This window comes from Nuphar pumila, chromosome 13 (assembly GCF_984573655.1).
Source record: "Nuphar pumila chromosome 13, dmNupPumi1.hap1.1, whole genome shotgun sequence".
NCBI lineage: Eukaryota > Viridiplantae > Streptophyta > Magnoliopsida > Nymphaeales > Nymphaeaceae > Nuphar > Nuphar pumila.
The window spans coordinates 46,089,403-46,108,164 of record NC_143261.1 but is presented as its reverse complement, the minus strand read 5'-3'; the positions used below and the strand labels follow the sequence as shown (position 1 = coordinate 46,108,164).

The following is an 18,762-nucleotide window of genomic DNA, read 5'->3' as shown; positions in this document are numbered from 1 at the left end:
ATCTTAGAATTAGAAAATGCTGCAAAAGGGATAGACATATGATAGATCCTAGAATTAAGTGGTGGGCACTGAAAGGAGCTAAACAAGAAATGCTTGTAGAGCAGGTAGTTAAAGAAGCTGATTGATGTCTCGAGGAGGATTCAGAATCAATGCAGAATAAGATAGCGGGTGGCATGAGAAAGGTGGCTAAGGAGGTATTGGGTGAGTCTAAAGGCAGTGCATCGCTAGGTAAGGATACATCATGGTGGAACGAGGATGTCAAATTAGCTATTAAGGTTAAAAGAGAGTGTTATAGAAATCTAAGTAAGAGTCGTGATAATGAGAATTTAGAGAAGTATATGATAGCAAAGACGAAAGCTAAAAAAGTAGTTCGAAACGCGAGGGATAAGGTATATAAGGAGGTTTATGACAAGTTGGATACCAAAGAGGGCGAGAAGAATATTTATAGGCTGACAAAGATGAGAGATAGGAAATCGAGGGATCTGGGTATGGTTAGATGTATCAAAGATGAAACACAAAAGCTTTTAGTCAAAGATGAGGAGATTAAGGAGAGATGGAAAAATTATTTTGATAAGCTATTTAATGGAAGTTATACTCAGGATGTTGGAGACTTCTCAATTCCTTTTCATGAAATGAATCGTAACTTCATGTGCAAGATTCAACAGAAAAAAATTACAGAGGCTTTGAAGAAAATGAAATCAAGAAGGGCAGTTGGCCCAGATGGTATACCTATCGAGGCTTGGAAATGCTTGGGTGAGAGAGGTTTAGAATGGTTGACAAATCTTTTTAACAAGATTTGGCGGACAAATAAGATGCCTAATGAGTGGAGGAAGAGTACTTTGGTGCCTTTATATAAGAATAAGGGTGATATACAAGATTGCACAAACTATCGTGGTATAAAACTCATGAGTCATACTATGAAACTTTGGGAGAGGGTGATTGAGTATAGGTTGAGGAAGGTTGTCATGATATCGGAGAATCAATTTGGTTTTATTCCTGGAAGATCAACTATGGAAGCTATACATCTTCTTAGACAACTTATTGAGAGATATAGAGAGAGAAACAAAGATTTGCATATGGTTTTTATTGATTTGGAGAAGGCATACGATAGAGTACCTAGGGATGTTCTCTGGTGGACAATGATGAAGAAAGGCGTTTCTCTCAAGTACATTAGTATAATTAAAGATATGTACGAAGGAGTAGTAACCAATGTCCGCACTTGTGGAGGGGTGACAACCAATTTTCCTATAACGGTTGGGTTACATCAAGCATCTGCATTAAGCCCTTTCCTATTTGCTATAGTGATGGATGAGCTTACAAGATCAATTCAAGAAAATGTGTCGTGGTGTATGTTGTTTGTTGATGATATTGTTTTGATTGATGAGTCTAGAGTTGGGGTTAATGCTAAGTTAGAATTATGGAGACAGACATTGGAAGCAAGAGGTTTTAAGTTGAGTAAGAGTAAGACATAATATATGGAATGTCAGTTTAGTAAGCAACGAAACAGTGATGGGAGTGTAGTGAAGCTTGATGAGCAAGAAATACCAGTGGATGATTGTTTCAAATATTTGGGATCTATCATTCAAAAGTATGGAGAAATTGATGAAGATGTAAATCATAGGATAAAGGTTGGGTGGATGAAATGGAAAAGTGCAACTGGAGTGTTGTGCGATCGTAGAATGCCATTGCGGTTGAAGGGAAAGTTTTATAGGACGACTATTAGGCCCGCTTTACTATATGGTACGGAATGTTGGGTTGCCAAAAGACATCATATTAAAAAAATGAGTCTAGCTGAGATGCGTATGCTTAGATGGATGTGTGGAAATACAATAAAAGATAAGATTCAGAACGAGGAGATACGTAAGAAGGTAGGCGTTGCACCCATTGAAAATAAGATGAGAGAGAATCGTTTACGGTGGTTTGGACATATTCGGCGAAGGCCTAATGATGCTCCAGTTAGAAGGATGGAGAGATGGAAAAATATATTAGTTAAAAGATGTCGGGGTAGGCCTAAGAATACTTGGATGTAGATGATAGGAAAGGATATGAATGCTTTGAACCTCACCGAGGACATGGCATTGGATAGAAATGATTGGAGGAAAGGATTCATGTGGAAGACCCAGAATGATTTTCTTTTTTGGTTCATATCCCCGACCCCCATTGTTTTGGGATGAAGGCGTAGTTGTTGTTGTACTCTTTCTTTCATGATTAATAAATAATGAGTTGCTATGAGTTTGGATGATAAGTGTAAGCTCTATTGTGGTTGGTTGTTTTATCCAATTGGGAGTGGAACTGTAAAGACCCCGGGTCTCTGGAAATATTTCCGCAATGGTTTTTTAAAAAAAAATTCAACATTTTCAAGGGGTATGAGTTGGGGTCGTTATATTAACACAATTTGTATTTTATTACTAGGTTTCAAACTTAGCCCTCGACCAAAACAACCTTCAGAACATTAGACCACCCATCTAATACCAGGGACACCAGGGACCACTCGTCCATAAGTGTCACTTTTCTTGGTATTACAAAACAATAATTGTGTCTACACACCATTCTCAGACAAAGTGGCAGACTCTCCCTAAAGCTGTGGCCAGGAGAAATAACCTCAATATCGGGTTCAGGGGTAACAATAGTGCACATGGAGTTTTTTTACCCTCGTGGCCCTCCAAAACCGAAACTCTAAGATTCTCATTCTAACGACGGGAGATCTCGGAACGTATATTACACTGTCATTTTATTTTTATTTGATTAACATTATCTCATTTTTTTAATTTGCAATTCAACATGCAAACAAAGATAAAAACTCACATATTTTCCTTCGAGAACCATCACGAGACCATCGCCCGCGGAAAAGAATAGAACAGTGCAATACAATGCAAAATATTAATGTGATTTTTGCGATGCATTATAAACAAATAAAGAAAGAGCAAACCAAAGCTCAAGGCTCTCCAGGCCTATGATGATTTATTTCGATCATCGATGCACTATATGTAAAAATCACATGCAATATATGCAATGATGTCAACATGCCTCCAAATACACATTCATATATACCAGTTTAACCCATTAACAATCTGCATAAAATATAACATTCATATGCATGTCTTCACCATGTAAGTACATGTACTTTTATGAAACCATTCCATAAACATGCTTTCATTAACGAATCACCTCAATTTGGACAAGTGAACACTCCTGCATTTGGGTACAATGCGCAACACACATCAATTTGATGTATGCACATGCACTTGAAACAAACTTCATAAAACATAATAATTTAGCATGTCACATCAGTTTAAGCATATGAAACTTTTCATTCATAAGATGTATTAACATCAACATACATGTTCATAACCCAAATCTGGAAATTTAATTACATGGCTGCACACATTCATATCATGTAAAATTTTACTATGCACATGAAACATGGATATTCAGAAGCATGTTTGTTCAGGTGAATCAATACCCCGAAGGGGCAGCCCGTATACTTGAATTGTAATGCGCCTGCACGCAAAATTGTGAATGAATCAAATGCGTTGAGCTTTGTTTTGTTCACCCTCGTTGTGTTTGCTTCTTGTGACTGCAATTCTTCTCCCTCTATTCTCTCTTGTTCTCTTGCACTCTGATTACAAGCTTCCGCGATTGACAAGCGAGCGATAAGTAGGCTTGCGGCGGTGAAGAAGGATCGTCGCGCCGCGCAGGCCTATTGAAGAAAATAGGCCCGTGACAAGTGGTGGATCATTAGAAGGGTACAAAGGTAGGTTAGTAGCCAAAGTATATAACCAAGAATATGGGATAAACTATGAAAAAACCTTTGCCCTCCTATTTAGGATGACCATTGTAATAACTACGAAAATTAGGGAGATTTGGGTCTTGGATTCCTTCACTGGATCCAAAAGGCAGTAGGCAGTAAGGTACGAATTATATGGGTCGGGTCGAATTCACCATGGACCCAAATAGATCCACTTAAGGTTTTGCCCAAGTGGTGTTAGTTCGAACTCACGTCAATGGATCCAGTTTGAATAGGTTCGTAACTTATTACAGACCCGGATCCACTTTAGAGTGGATCTGGTATGGTGGGTTATCGGTTTCGGACTCGGACCCGTTCCCCTTTTTATTAAAAGTTGAGCATAAGAATCGTGCCTAGGGCACGATTCTTGCCTAAGGGTGCAGATAGCAGAGATCGGGGGAGGGGAGGGGTTACAGCATGGTAACCGGCTCTCCCAGTTCATCGGTGAAGAGGGGAGGGTCGCCGCTATAAAGGAGGTAGGTGGAGAGGGTGGGGCTCTCATGCACCTCTCCCTTCGTATTTCTTTTTCCCTACCTCTCGCCTCTCATTCCTTGTTCTTTTACAACATCAGAGTGCAACAAGAAGCCCGATCTTGGAGGTACCTGAGCTCTGTTGTCAGCCTTGTTCTTCCTCGTTCGTCGCCGGAAAAGAAAAGGTAGGATTTCTATCCCTGATTGTGTTGGGTATGGATGGAATCGAGTTGGGGTTGGGTCAGTCCAGGAAAACCCCAATTTAGTGGGCACGTATGAGCTTGCCAAGCGATTCTTGGTTGTTGGAAAATCCAACGCTGGGGCTTGGGGTTTCCGATAAGGGTAAAGATAGTAGTTGGAGGGGGGGAATATGGTTTCGTGCCTAGCCCTAAACAAGAAATCCCCAAATCAAATCGATTTGGGGGTCTTCTTGATTTACCCTAATACGGCAATACCTAATCCCCAAATCAAATTCGATTGGGGGTGCCAATTCTTGTTTACCTTTCTTGGTGCGATCAAAGAAAAAGATTAAAAAGGGGCTGACTGACTAAGCCTTAAATCTTTAATTTATAACATTTTGGGCATTCGGTTGGATCTTATTCACTTTCTTATTAGGATTTGTTTTTTTTTATCTGACAGACTGGTTTTCTTGCTCATGGTTGATTTGTGGTAAATAGCATTTTCTTGCATCCGATCCTAATCTATAATTGTTAAGTTTCATTGTTCAGTTAACTTCAGATGAGTAACCAGTGGTATTGATAAGCCACCATATATGTATTTTTCCTTTCGTTTCATCTGTTGTTCTTGAGAATCCAAAAGTAATGATAGTTTCAAATATCGGCAGGGCTGTGTGAAAGGTATATGTATATATAATTATATATATTATAAACTACGCTAACACCCTTCTTGATTGACCTGTTGTATGGGCATCATGCTAACACAGATTGTTTGCTACTGTTCCGGCATATTTTTGTTCTATGCATGATTGTACTGAATCCTTTATTTTTGATTTGCTGAAGATGTTGATTCCCTGTTGACATGCAAGGGTAGTTCCAGAATGAGTTTCTTTTCATATTCCTTAGTGGCTAATTCAGTCAGTTTATTTTAGCCTTATATAGTGAATTATGTCAGTCCCTGAGTGATCTGAATATTGGTACATTTGGAGCCATTATTACCTCTCATCTTAAATAGTTATGACTGATTATTAAATCTGGATGAAGAAGTAACCTTTGCTAATTGTGCTAATTGTTTTCTTGAAAAAAATTTATTCGATAAGCTACTGCAACCTATGTATGAAATGTTATATTTCTTCACTAATTCAGTGTTCAACTGCATTCTATATTGAACAAGTGTCAGTACAAAGTAGATTACCATCAAATTTCAGAGTAGCTTAATTGACATTTTTGTTAACAAACTCTCAAGATACATGATATTTCTGTTAAGAGAGAAATTGGGTCATACTTATAGGATAGCCACCTATGATGGGTACGCATGTCTAATTTATGGTGAACAATGAACATATCACATGACAAGGAAATTGGGTCTTAATGTTTGAGTGTGTGTGTATTACTAAGAATGGGGTTAATACTATTACAGTTGTGAAAATGTTCTAAACTTCGGGAAAATAAATAAATTAATGAAACCCAATTACAAAGTTGAGACCTACCTTGGAGAGGGTGGATGGTACAAGACTTCGAGGACTTGTGTTTGGTGTCGAGCGGGAAGCGGCTCGTGGGTCTCCGTCCTCGGAGTTAGGGACCAGGAGTACGTATGTGTCCTAGGTGGTAGTTCCACATCTTCTGCAGAAGTTAGGGATGCATCTTGTCTTGAGTTGAGACCTTGGGAGATTCTCTCGGCTGTGGGTCGCTCCCTTGTGGATTCAGTCTCCGATAGAATGTTCGGGTTAATAAATTAACTGGAATAATATACCCCCGAACGTTCTCTTCTGAGATGGTCACTTGTGTCCGTGTGTACCCACGAGATAAGATAATTAAACATCATTTAGAAGAGTTAGGTTCACAACTTGTGGAGACACTAGAGAGAGATATATGTAAGTTGTATTTAAGATGCTTCATATTATCAACTTGTAAATTAGTAAAATTCTTAACTTGGTGGATACGAGGTAATTAAATTGTTATCTGAAAGTGATTACACTGACTGTGGCATACCTCACCTGCTTATCAATGTTGCATATTTGGTATTGCTAAATAACTGTTCACTTGCATATTAATGTGGCATAGTTGTTATGGTTATATAACTGCTTACCTGCTCATGTACATGAATTTAGATCTTTGTTACATAGTGCTTACCCGTCTTGATATACACTAAAGATCAACCATGACACTCATACCACACACTCGATTCACGATATACTTGCACTATCAGTACAGAATTCCTGCTTAGACATGATAGTCTAATTTCTATTCTATTTTAACATTTTCAGGTCTTGAGTAGTCACCACAAGCGGTTACAAGAGAGGTTTCGACATCTGTTTGATCTACTGATTCCCTGGCCAACTTGTAACTGATATGCCATCGGTGATTCGTTCTTTATAAATGTACCTTTGTAAAAGTTCATGAACTGAAGTGAAATAAAGAATGTGTCGATTATTTGAAGATCTTTTTACCTGTATCTCTCCATTCATTTAACCATGAATTATAAAATGATTCCGCTGTATTAAAAAAAAAATCTCGGTGTTTCTGGGTTAAGTTTTTGGGGCGTTACAACCATTGTTAAAACACTTATAGCCATAGCATCAATTAAGAAATGACTTATTTACCAAATGGATGTAAAAAATGTCTTTCTCAATTAAAATTTTAATGAAAAAGATTACATGAAACCTCCTCTAGGATTAGATTGACACATGGAAAGGTCCTTTGCTTGTGCAAAGCCTTGTATGGCTTGAAACAAGCCCCTAAGGTTTGGAATGATCGGTTTAGCAGTGTAATGATTCAATTGGGATTTAAGTCATGTTATATTGACATAACTTTGTTTGTTAAGTCCTCTGATGCAAGTATGCTAATTCTACTACTTTACATTGATGACATGATCATCACAGGTGGAGACAAGTAGAGAGTTAGCCATATTAAGGATATCCTTAAACCTAATTTTGATATAACAGATCTTGACTTTCTTCATTGTTTTCTTTGTATAGAAGTAACACACCTCAAGGTTATCTCTTGTCACAGACTAAATATGTAGCTGCGACAATTGCCTAATCATGAATTACGGATTAAAAGAGGGTTGATACTCCAGTGATCATAAATGCAAAAACGAAGAAAGATGATGGAGAACCTTTAAAGGATCCAACTCCATATAGACAAATGATTGGAGCATTAACCTATTTTTCTATTACTAGACCTGATATTGTTCATGCAATTCATTTTGTTAGTCAATTCCATCATTCTCTCACTACAATACATATGAGTGTTGTAATGAAAATTCTTAGATACATTAAGAATACTATTAACCATGGATTATTTTTATCATCTTCCTCCCCATTAGAAGTAATTCCCTATTCTGACTTTGATTGGGGATGAGATGTGAATGACTGTCCCTCAATCACAGGCTTTTGTGTTTTTGTAGGTGACCCTTTAATATCGTGGAAATGCAAGAAACAACAAAATGTGTCCTTATTTTCTATAGAAACAGAGTTCCAAGCTATGACAACTACTACTTCTAAGCTGGTGTGATTGAGGCTGTAACGACCCCAACTCATATCTCTTAAAAATATGAATATATATATATATATATATATATATATTTAAACAAGTGCGAAAACAATCCCAGAGACCCGAGGCCTTAAAGTTAAACACAACCACCATCACAAATGATCTTATACTTATCTTTCATACCAAACCAAATCAAACCAATCTTTATTTATTCAAATGTAAGGAGTATGAGACATAATTAATTAAAAGTAAAGAAAGCAAAATGAAAAAAAAAATAATGAGCCATGCTATCTAAAGAATCTGCCTTATAGTCGTGTGGTCCTCTCGTGACTATTCTCAAAAATAGGTCACCACTAGGCATCTGAGTCTGCGAAAAACACCAAAAGTAGGTTGTAAGAATCTTGTGTACAAGTTTCTCTAATGAATCAAATAAGAAAAAGAACATGAATAAGATCCACACAATAATTTAGAGGGACATATTCATAATTCGAATAACCATTCATACAATAGAAAACATTTATTAAGCATGAGGAAACATTTAATAATAACAGAGCTCATAATCTAAGCATTAACGACATTTAACATGCATTAAGGGACAACATATGCATTCGTCAATATATCACAATTAAGAGAGCAAGTACATATGCATGATCTAATGCATAACAGGGATATGCATGATTTTAATGCAATGCATGCATAATTTATTATCTTTAATCAATTTTTCTCTTATATGCATGTCCCTATTAGGATGCACACACATTTAAGTTCCACTTTTTTTTTTTATCATTGCCCGCGGATACTTAAAACGGGTAAGAATTCTCGAGGTCAAGTAGGGTTTTTAGGGTAACTTAGCACACAAGTTGTATTTTATTATTGGGTTCCAAACTTAGCCTTCGACCGATATCAGAAAACAATACCATCCATCGAAACATTAGAAAACAACATCTAATGTCAAGATATCAGGGAAAACAACATCCATAAGTGTCACCTTTCGGTATACCAAAACAACAGCTGTGTCTACACACCACCCACAGGCAAAGTGGTGGACTCTTCCTAAAACTGTGATCAGGAGAAGAACCTCAATATCGGGTTAGGGGCAACAACGCACACAGAGTTTTAGTATCCTCACGGTTTTCCCAAAACCGCAATATCCAAGATTCCCACGTTAAAGAAAGGACATCAAGGAAACATAAATTTCATTGTTATTTACTTTCTTTTATCTTATTATTAATTTATTTCTTTTACATTTGCAAATCATGTAGAATTAATAATTTGCAAATCAACATGCCAAGCTCTTCATGGTCCACCCGTGGCGTCAATAGAACAGTGCAATTAGAATCACAATGTCAAAACGAGATCTTTGCAATCATAAACAAGTAAAGTAAGGAGCACACCGACTCAAGGCTTCCACAACCTATGATTATCCATCTTGATCATATATGCATTCATATGCAAAAATCTTAAGGAACATACCAATGCATTCTTTTCATATCACATGCCTTTCAATGTACAATCATGCACGTCAATTCAAAGATGTGTATAAAACAACAATAATATTCATATGCATGCGTACGAGTTCACATAACCATGTTAATTGCATGCTTTCATTTAATTCACATGTTCATATCAAATGCATGCTTTCATTTAGAACTCTCTTCACATAACACCTATGAATACTTATGCAAGTAGGTTCACGCAATAGCATGTCCGATTCATGTACCCAGGAAGCAGACTATGCATATAACACTTGGATGATGCATGAGGAAAAACTCATTATTTTAGCATGCTTAACTAAGTCCGTTTCTATGAGTGACTTTTGGAAACTTAGGTGGCAATACAAGAATCTTCCACCCTTCAGCATACATAAGTCAGGTGCAAATAACGAAAAATCTAGAAACTTAATTACATAGCTGTACATTTTCATTTTATAAATGCACCTACACCATAAACAAAACTTGGAATGACATAATGCGTATGCATATCATAACCAGCCAAATCATGTGGAAAGTGCCATTCTTAGCATATAATGAAATCGAATTACCTACACTGAACCAAATATGAAAGTTTGCATATATGACTGAATATTGTATATATATATATATATATATATATATATATATATATATATATATTTGTAGGGATTAGTCCAGCACCCAGCCGACTGATTCAATTAACAACAATCATTGCCAATGTAATGGGCATTGGGTCAAGTGTGCGCTTATTATAAACTTATAATAGAGCAAACCTAAAGCAGCTACGTCTGATATTAAAAAGGTTAGGCTGATATACCTACATGGATCATAGATTATGTGGTACTGCAATTTATCCCACTTTATTATGCAAAACACAAACATTACAACCAAGTTTTTTAACACTTAAAAGGCTAAATCAGCAAGGGGAATTTCAGTAACCCAATGAAAAGAAAAGGAAAGAATACACCTGTTTGAAGTACACACCATTATAAGCCAAATGACAGAAATCGTGCACAAATTATGCACAAAGATTCACTGATGATCTTTAGTAAATAAGTGGTATGATACATCTAAAAACAATCAATTTGGTGACCCTCCCAACATGCATAAGAGTCCGAAAGTCTTTTAGGAGTATGAAAATATTCCACCAAACACAAAATAAGGTACCATCAATTTGGGTTTAGAATGACAATTGTGAATGTTGAAAGAAGCACCAAACCCTAGGTAGAGAGAGAGAGATAGAGGGAAAGATAGAAGAGAGAGAGAGAGTGAGAGGGAGAGACGGCTGCACAGAGAAAACACGTTCACTTCATTATTAGGGCTTCTCTCTATGTTAAATAGAGAGAGGCTAAAAAGAATAATTACATCTAAGCCCATTATGAAAAAATAATTTCAAATAGCCTCTACTATAAAAAGACTTAACTTAAAACCACCTATTCTCAACAATATCAAATAAACTTAAAACTTAAAACCTCTTAATCTCAACACTCCCCCTCAAGCTGGAGCATAGATATCAATCATGCTCAGCTTGTCACAACATTTTGAGAAATTTGGTCTTGCCAGGGCTTTGGTAAAAACATCCGCTACTTGATCTTCGGAAGATACATGATCGGTGCAGATAAACCCAGCTTGAACCAGGTCACGAACATAGTGACAGTCAACTTCAATATGTTTAGTCCTTTCATGAAACACTAGGTTGTTGGCAATATATGTAGCAGCCCTATTGTCACACATCATCAACATAGGAAGGGATACTTTCTCCTGAAGCTCGGTCAAGACTGATTTTACCCACATAATCTCAGCTGCAGTCTGGGCCATTGCTCGGTATTCAGATTCAGCACTCGACCTGGCTACAACGGTTTGTTTCTTACTCCTCCAGGTAACAAGATTTCCTCCCATAAACACATAAAATCCAGATGTTGACTTCCTATCTTCGACAGATCCTGCGTAATCTGCATCAGTGTAAGCAACCACATCCAAAGATGAATTTCGTTTAAACAACAGACCTTTACCAGGAGATGACTTTAAATACCGAAGAACCATCATAGTTGCATCCCAGTGAACTTTTGTAGGTTTGTCCATGAACTGACTGATTTTACTCACGGCTAATGAAATGTCAGGTCTAGTAACAGTCACATATAGCAACTTACTCACCAAGGATCTAAAGCTGGCACTATCCACATACTCAGACTTCTCATCGAACATGTGAGTTTTGGGATCCATTGGAATATTAGCTGGCTTAGCTCCTAGCATTCCAGTCTCTTTTAATAAGTCCAACACATACTTTCTTTGAGACAACACTAAGCCCTCTCTGTTTCTTGCAACCTCGATACCCATAAAATATCGAAGGTGACCAAGATCTTTAGTAACAAAGTGCTTCTGAAGATGATTTTTTGTTGCAGAAATATCTTGGGCACTGCTCCCTGTTAATATGATGTCATCGACATATACCACCATAACAACAATTCCAGTACTGGTTTTCTTGATAAACAAGGAATGATCTGAAGCTGACCTGACAAATCCAAAGCTCGACATTACCTCAAATAATTTGTGAAATCATGCCCGCGGACTCTGCTTCAGGCCATAAATAGCCTTCTTCAACTTGCACACCTTCTGACACTCCCCCTGAACCTCGAAGCCTGGGGGTTGTTGCATGTAGACAGTTTCATGCAAATCCCCGTACAAAAAGGCATTCTTGACATCCAACTGAAACAAGGGTCATCCATGGTGCACAACAACAGAAAGAACGAGACGAATAGTGCCAAGACGAGCAACTGGGGAAAAAGTTTCAAAAAAGTCAACCCCATAAGTCTGAGTGTAGCCTTTTGCAACCAACCGGGCTTTGTACCGTTCAATCGACCCATCCGAGTTATATTTAATGCTATATACCCATTTGCAGCCTACAATATCTGCATCTGTGGGAGGATCAACCAAGTCCCAAGTGCCTAGAGACCATAGGGCATCCATCTCATCACGCATAGCCTGCATCCAGTTGGAGTCGACTAGAGCTTGACTGTGATGAAGCGGAACAGAAGAGGCCGACAGAGCAGAAATAAAATTCTTCATAGATGCCCCAAGATTAGCTTCCACACCAGAGATAAAATCTGGACAGGCTTCAAGCGACACAGGGAATAGTGTGTGTTATCATCACGCATCAGCCACTAAGACAACCAATAGCAGTACTCAACACAAAATCACTCGACAAAAAAATTCCCACAAACAAAATATTTTCCCACACTGCAGGGAATCACGCCTGCTGCTTTCACAGCACACACTTTCCAAAGATATTTCTGCAATAAGTTAACATGCTGCTTTCATAGCACACACTTTCCAGCCAAACAGATCACGACACAGCAGGGAATCACGGCTGTTAATATTCATCTTCTGAAATCGAACAACAAAATAGAATCTGAGACGAACTCAGCACTCAGATTCACGACCAACTATAGTATGAGCACACAAAAACTAGAAATCACGACACCTGCTCACCAAATAGAATCTGAGATGAACTCACCATCCAGATTCACAACCAGCGATAACTTGAGCACACAGAAACATAGACCTTCAAAGAACTCGGCAACAATACAGTGTAGGAAATTACAGCATCACGACAGAGATAAACTCAGCAAGAATCACAGCAGGGAACCACAGCAAGGAATCACGACAGGGGATCACGGCATCACAGCAGAAAATCAGGGCAGAAAATCTCGGCAGGGATAAAAACTCGACAACTGGGAATCTCAAAAAGAAAAGAGGAGCTACCAGAACTGCAGGGGGACACACATCCTTCTTCCTTAGATCTGATGACAGATTTCCAGATCTGTCATCAGATCTTACACAGAAACCTAACCAGCTGACCTTATTAACAGACGCTTTTCGATCACGCTCCCACGATAGTTTGATCACGATCAATCACGCTGCCACGATCGATGGCTCTGATACCATGTTGAAAGAAGCACCAAACCCTAGGTAGAGAGAGAGATAGAGGGAAAGATAGAAGAGAGAGAGAGAGAGAGTGAGAGGGAGAGACAGTTGCACAGAGAAAACACGTTCACTTCATTATTAGGGCTTCTCTCTATGTTAAATAGAGAGAGGCTAAAAAGATTAATTACATCTAAGCCCATTATGAAAAAATAATTTCAAATAGCCTCTACTATAAAAAGACTTAACTTAAAACCACCTATTCTCAACAATATCAAATAAACTTAAAACTTAAAACCTCTTAATCTCAACAGTGAACATATTGAAAGTTGGTACCAAGAAACAACAGGCATCAGCATGATGTAAGACAAAAAAAAAGTGTTAGTAATAACCCGAGGCCAGGAAGCAGTGCAATGAGACATCTGATAACTTTGCACTTAGACAACACAGGAAAAAGAATAATGACCTCACACAACACATAAATGAATAACTAGAACACCAAGGATAATGGATGGGACACTTCTATGAACAATAAACACAAGTGAAAACATATTTCCCTCAGCAAGCAACAATCTGTAACGCTGTAAGCAAAAAATTCTGAAGCGTACAGGGAGATGCCAGGTACTATAGTACAAAGCTTATGGAAATGTCATTCTTCTATCAACTCTAGAAGGTGAAAACCAGAAGACACAAGAATACAACATACTCCTCGACTCTACCAAACTATTGCATGGGATACAAATCTATGTTCCCTTTCTTATTCGAAATCAAAAGAGAACCTGTACCTCCGAACCTGTGCTTGGGGGCTGCGACTGTTGCGAGAAGGAGAGTGCTTCCACCAGCCTCGACTGCTCCGGTGCCGTGAAGGGGATTCCGAGAGGAAGAGAGAGAGAGAAGCCAAGAGATAGAGGGACAACAAGAGGCGAGGTTGACAGAGAGAGAGGGAGGAAGAGAGGAGAGCGAGGGGAACCAACTCGAGATCCCCCTTTTGAAGGGGAAAGCCCGGAAAGGGAGGAGACGACCTACCTCCCGGCGGCTGCGCTCCGACCCCCCCCCCATTGCGATTTCCTTATTGTGGGGTTAGGGTTCACTCTGAACCCTAACCCTCTCTTTTTATCGGGCAACCCATATCGGGTTGCCTTTATCTACCTTTTTTTTTTAAGCGGGGTGCGGTCCGGGTCCTGACCCGAGACTCGGAAACCAACATATAGTTTGGTCCGCACCTCACCCATACAATGAGGATCCACAAGTTGGATCCGAATGGATCCAACAGTGGATCTGAATGGATCCAACAGTGGATCCGAATGGATCCAACAATGGATCCTTGAGTTATATATATTTCCTATGTTTATTATATTATATATATATAATAATAATATTATTTATTTAAATATTTCTTTCTTTTCTAATAGGTTTACATGATATTTTATGTATTTTTATCTATGGATCTTTTATGGGTCCTGGATCCGAAACTTGGATCTTAGGCCCAAATCAAATAATTTACGCATTATAATAGAAAAAAAAATTCAAACAAATAACAAAAATACGGTTATTACAGAAGCAACTGTTAGAAGACTTGAGAGTTCACATAAAAGAACCCTTAAAGTTGTAGTGTGATAATAAAAGTGCAGTTTACATCACGGACAGTCATACGTCCCATGAGATAACCAAACACTTTGAAATAGATTGCTACTATGTTCGTTGAGAGCTTCTGAAGAAGACCATTACATTGTCATATGTGACATCTGAGTATCAATTGTCAGATTTCTTCACCAAGGTTCTTCCTTCTCTAGATTCCACTTTCTTCTTGGCAAACTCTCGGTTGTCACCGCGAGTTTGAGGGGGGGGGGGGGGGTTGAAATATGTATTTAATGTGTATATACATATATAGTTATATATACATATATAAACATAGGTATATGTATGTGTATACATATTATGTATATATATATATTTGTTTTATAATTGTTTTTATTCTTTTTCTTTTTTAGAATGTATTTTAGGTTTTTTTGTAATTTTTAGTTTTGCTTAGGGCATTTTGGTCTTTGGACCTTTATAGCTGTTGGGAGCTCCCAACAGCTATATTCTAGCCGTTAGGAACTCCTCAACAGCTATTTGGGGCTCTTCTACCCCTTGACTCTTGTATATAAATAGGGAGTTCTTGTATGCATTTATCAATGATAACTTATTTATTTTTTAAGTGTTCTCTCCTTATCCCTTAGTGGCTTTTTGTGCTTGTGCCTTATTGTGGCTTGTGTTTGTGCCTCTTGTGAGGTGTGTGGGCCCATTCCTTATTTCATTACATCTTCAACCAGATGCCTTGACTGATCATGTGCTTCAACATTTAGTACACTTAAAATAATGAATAGCTGGAAAAGTAGAATAGATATTGGTGTTGAGACGGCTTACATCCTCCATCGTTAAAATAAATAAACGTTATTCACAAGCTATAAAACAACAAACTGAACAAGTTGGGGAAAATAAGGCGAGCTTATGTATGATATTTGTTAAATACAAATTCATAATTGCAGCACTGTTGATAATCCTTTAATTGACTACAACAACAACAACAACAACAACTACGCCTTCATCCCAAAACAATTGGGGTCGGCGATATGAACCAACAAAGAAAATCATTCTGGGTCTTCCACATGAATCCTTTTCCTCCATTCATTTCTATCCAATGCCATGTCCTCGGTGAGGTTCAAAGCATTCATATCCTTTTCTATCACCTCCATCCATGTCTTCCTAGGCCTACCCCGACCTCTTTTAACTAATATATTTTCCCATTTCTCCATCCTTCTAACTGGAGCATCATTAGGCATTCACCTTTAATTGACTATAAACAAATAATTGCATGTCTTGGTGTGCTTGTTAGATGAGGCATTAACCTTGATTTATTTTCAAATATGACATGCATGCAGCAATCTTTTACGTTTTGAGCGACCATCACATTGCGGGATATGTCGACTGTAGTGTCATGAATCTTGAAAATTGGCAATTTTAGAGGATAATCTAGAAAACAAGGAAAATGGAACACATGATTTTGCTTCAACATTTTATGCATAAAATGAAAATTTCTTGTCAGCATCTACAAAGAGTTATGCCATTCCTTGTACAAGTTTAGTTTTACCAGAGAACAGACTAGCATAGATTCGTAATTCCATACCAGATAGATCAGATTGCCTTATGATTGAATCATATGAAATGGAGCATAGTGCTATATGTAACATATATGTGAAATGATCTGAAATAAGTTGGTCTATGCTAACAATCACATGCATTTCAATCTTGAAAAGGTCATTATCAGTATACTCTATTTGATACACTTCATAGATGTGAGTTCTTGAGGAATTACTAGTCTATAGCCATTCATTCTGTCATTGACTGCATGCTGCCCCTGAAAGAATAAATTGGAATGGCCTTTTATGTTCTAGATCAAAATTTTCTGCAAAATGAGCAGCATCAGTGCCTTAATCAATTTTCTTTCCCCCTTCTGAGATGCTGTTAACAGTGCAATTATTTCTTACAGTTTAATGTTAATTTGTAAGTTGTAATATATGTACAGGTGGGTCAGGATATTGCAAATATGGTTGGAGCAAATATTCACGTCCATCTGCACGTGCAGCTACTTTTATGGTAATGATGTTTTCTGGTTGGTTAGCTTGCTGGTAAGATAAACCTTGTTAGGCAGTGTCTATGTGTCATTGGCATGGGTGCTTGTATGTGGTATGAAACAGGTGCATCTGGTACACCATGAGTGTTTTACAAAAGAAGGGTGTGAAGGTGTGGCTCAGTTGTCTATATTGCACATATACACACAATACATGCATAATGTACACACTGAAAATTAAGAGCTCCACTAAAATATACATAAAAATGTGAAAGGTATAAAATATTTATAGAGACAAGCCGTGTGTCCTATACATTAGCTAGTATATCTATAGATGCTATACTTGAAGCTACCGGAAGTACCTAGCACCAGCAGCCAGAAGTTCGAGCGGTGACATGTGCATGTTGGCATTTTCAAGTACACATTTTCAATATATTGGTATGAGGATAATATGGTACTGAAACTCTTAAGTACGGCAAAAAGTAAAGTTTGAGGTTGGTATGATGCTACAGTGACACCTAAACCCTGTTTTGGTTGATTTTGAATAGTCAAACTCAAAACTGTGTTGTTGACGTACGTTAACTTCAGTAATCCTTTGGGAAAGTTGAATATTGAAATGTTTACTCTATTTCTTTTTACCTCAACACTCTACATTCAGAACGCTTCCCACTGAAGGCTAGGTCTCCATTTCCTGTTTTTCATGCTACTATAAATTTGATTCATTTGTTTGTCTACATGTTATCATTGATTTCTAGTTTGGTTATTTTAGAAAATTCTTAAACCAATCGATTCTAGGTTTTTCTCTCTTTTTATTCTATGTTCCTTGCCAATAGATCTGGGCAACAGGCTGGGCCTAGGCCCAGTTTGGGCCCTACCAGGGTCCAAAACCATGGTTCAGGCCTGGCCCAAAACAATTGAGCCACAGGCCACACCTGTTTTCTATAAGAGGACACGGGCTGGTGTGGCCCGGCCTGACTTGTGTCTATTTTTTACCAGGCTGGGCCATGGGTAGCCTGGTTCAGTGCACATCACTACCTGTCATCGTGCTCACGGTTTTGTTTAAGTTATGCAATGAAACTGTCTTCATCACTTTCCTTGGCTGCACAGAGGTATAAAGTCTAATGGCCTGTTGAATTCTATGTTACCTTTGACAGCTTATAAATGGTAAATATCAGACATTTTGCAAAAGGACAAGTGCTTTCAAGGGAAATTGGTTGTGTTCTGTGAAAACAATTTCTTTTCCAGCTTGCACTTCTAAAGTAGCATGCTCCAGTGACTCTTGTTTTCATATGACCATTCCTAACTACTTGGAAGAAAAAGGAGTTGTGTTATGAGAATAAAATATTAGACTAGGAACCTGATCTGAAGCATGCAAACTGCCACCTGGTCAAATTCTGCTTTTTGGCCTAAAATAGCTTAAACACACAGTGATCCGTAAGAGTGCTTGTCTACTTATTTGATAAAAAATACCGAATCCCTCTGCCTTGTTTCGTGTTGTTTATCTGTATGCATTGCCCTGGGATTTCAATTGTGATGACTTCTTGCTGGTTTGTTGCTTATGCTCGCTCATCTACCTGGTTCAGCTGGTAATGTTTATCTGTATGCATTGCCCTGGGATTTCAATTGTGATGACTTCTTGCTGGTTTGTTGCTTATGCTCGCTCATCTACCTGGCTCAGCTGGTAATAGTTTTTTTCCCTGCAAAGTGATGTACCACACATGATATATCTGTATTAATACCTGTCCATCTCTTAAATTTCCATGTCTTTAATTTCTTTACCTCATGCCTAGACATCTGTAATCTTATTTTATTCCCAAATATAGTTATC

The 18,762-nt window shown here is 38.0% G+C and overlaps 1 protein-coding gene across 1 annotated transcript in view; it reads left to right on the top strand.

Moving 5' to 3' along the window:
* The window catches only part of ARP8 (actin-related protein 8), a 133,843-nt gene that overhangs the window by 51,693 nt on the left and 63,388 nt on the right, over positions 1 to 18,762 (top strand). The window contains exon 3 of the mRNA XM_089985238.1: positions 16,890 to 16,960. Within this exon, the coding sequence (XP_089841364.1) occupies positions 16,890 to 16,960 (71 nt within the window). The remainder of the gene's footprint in view (positions 1 to 16,889; positions 16,961 to 18,762) is intronic.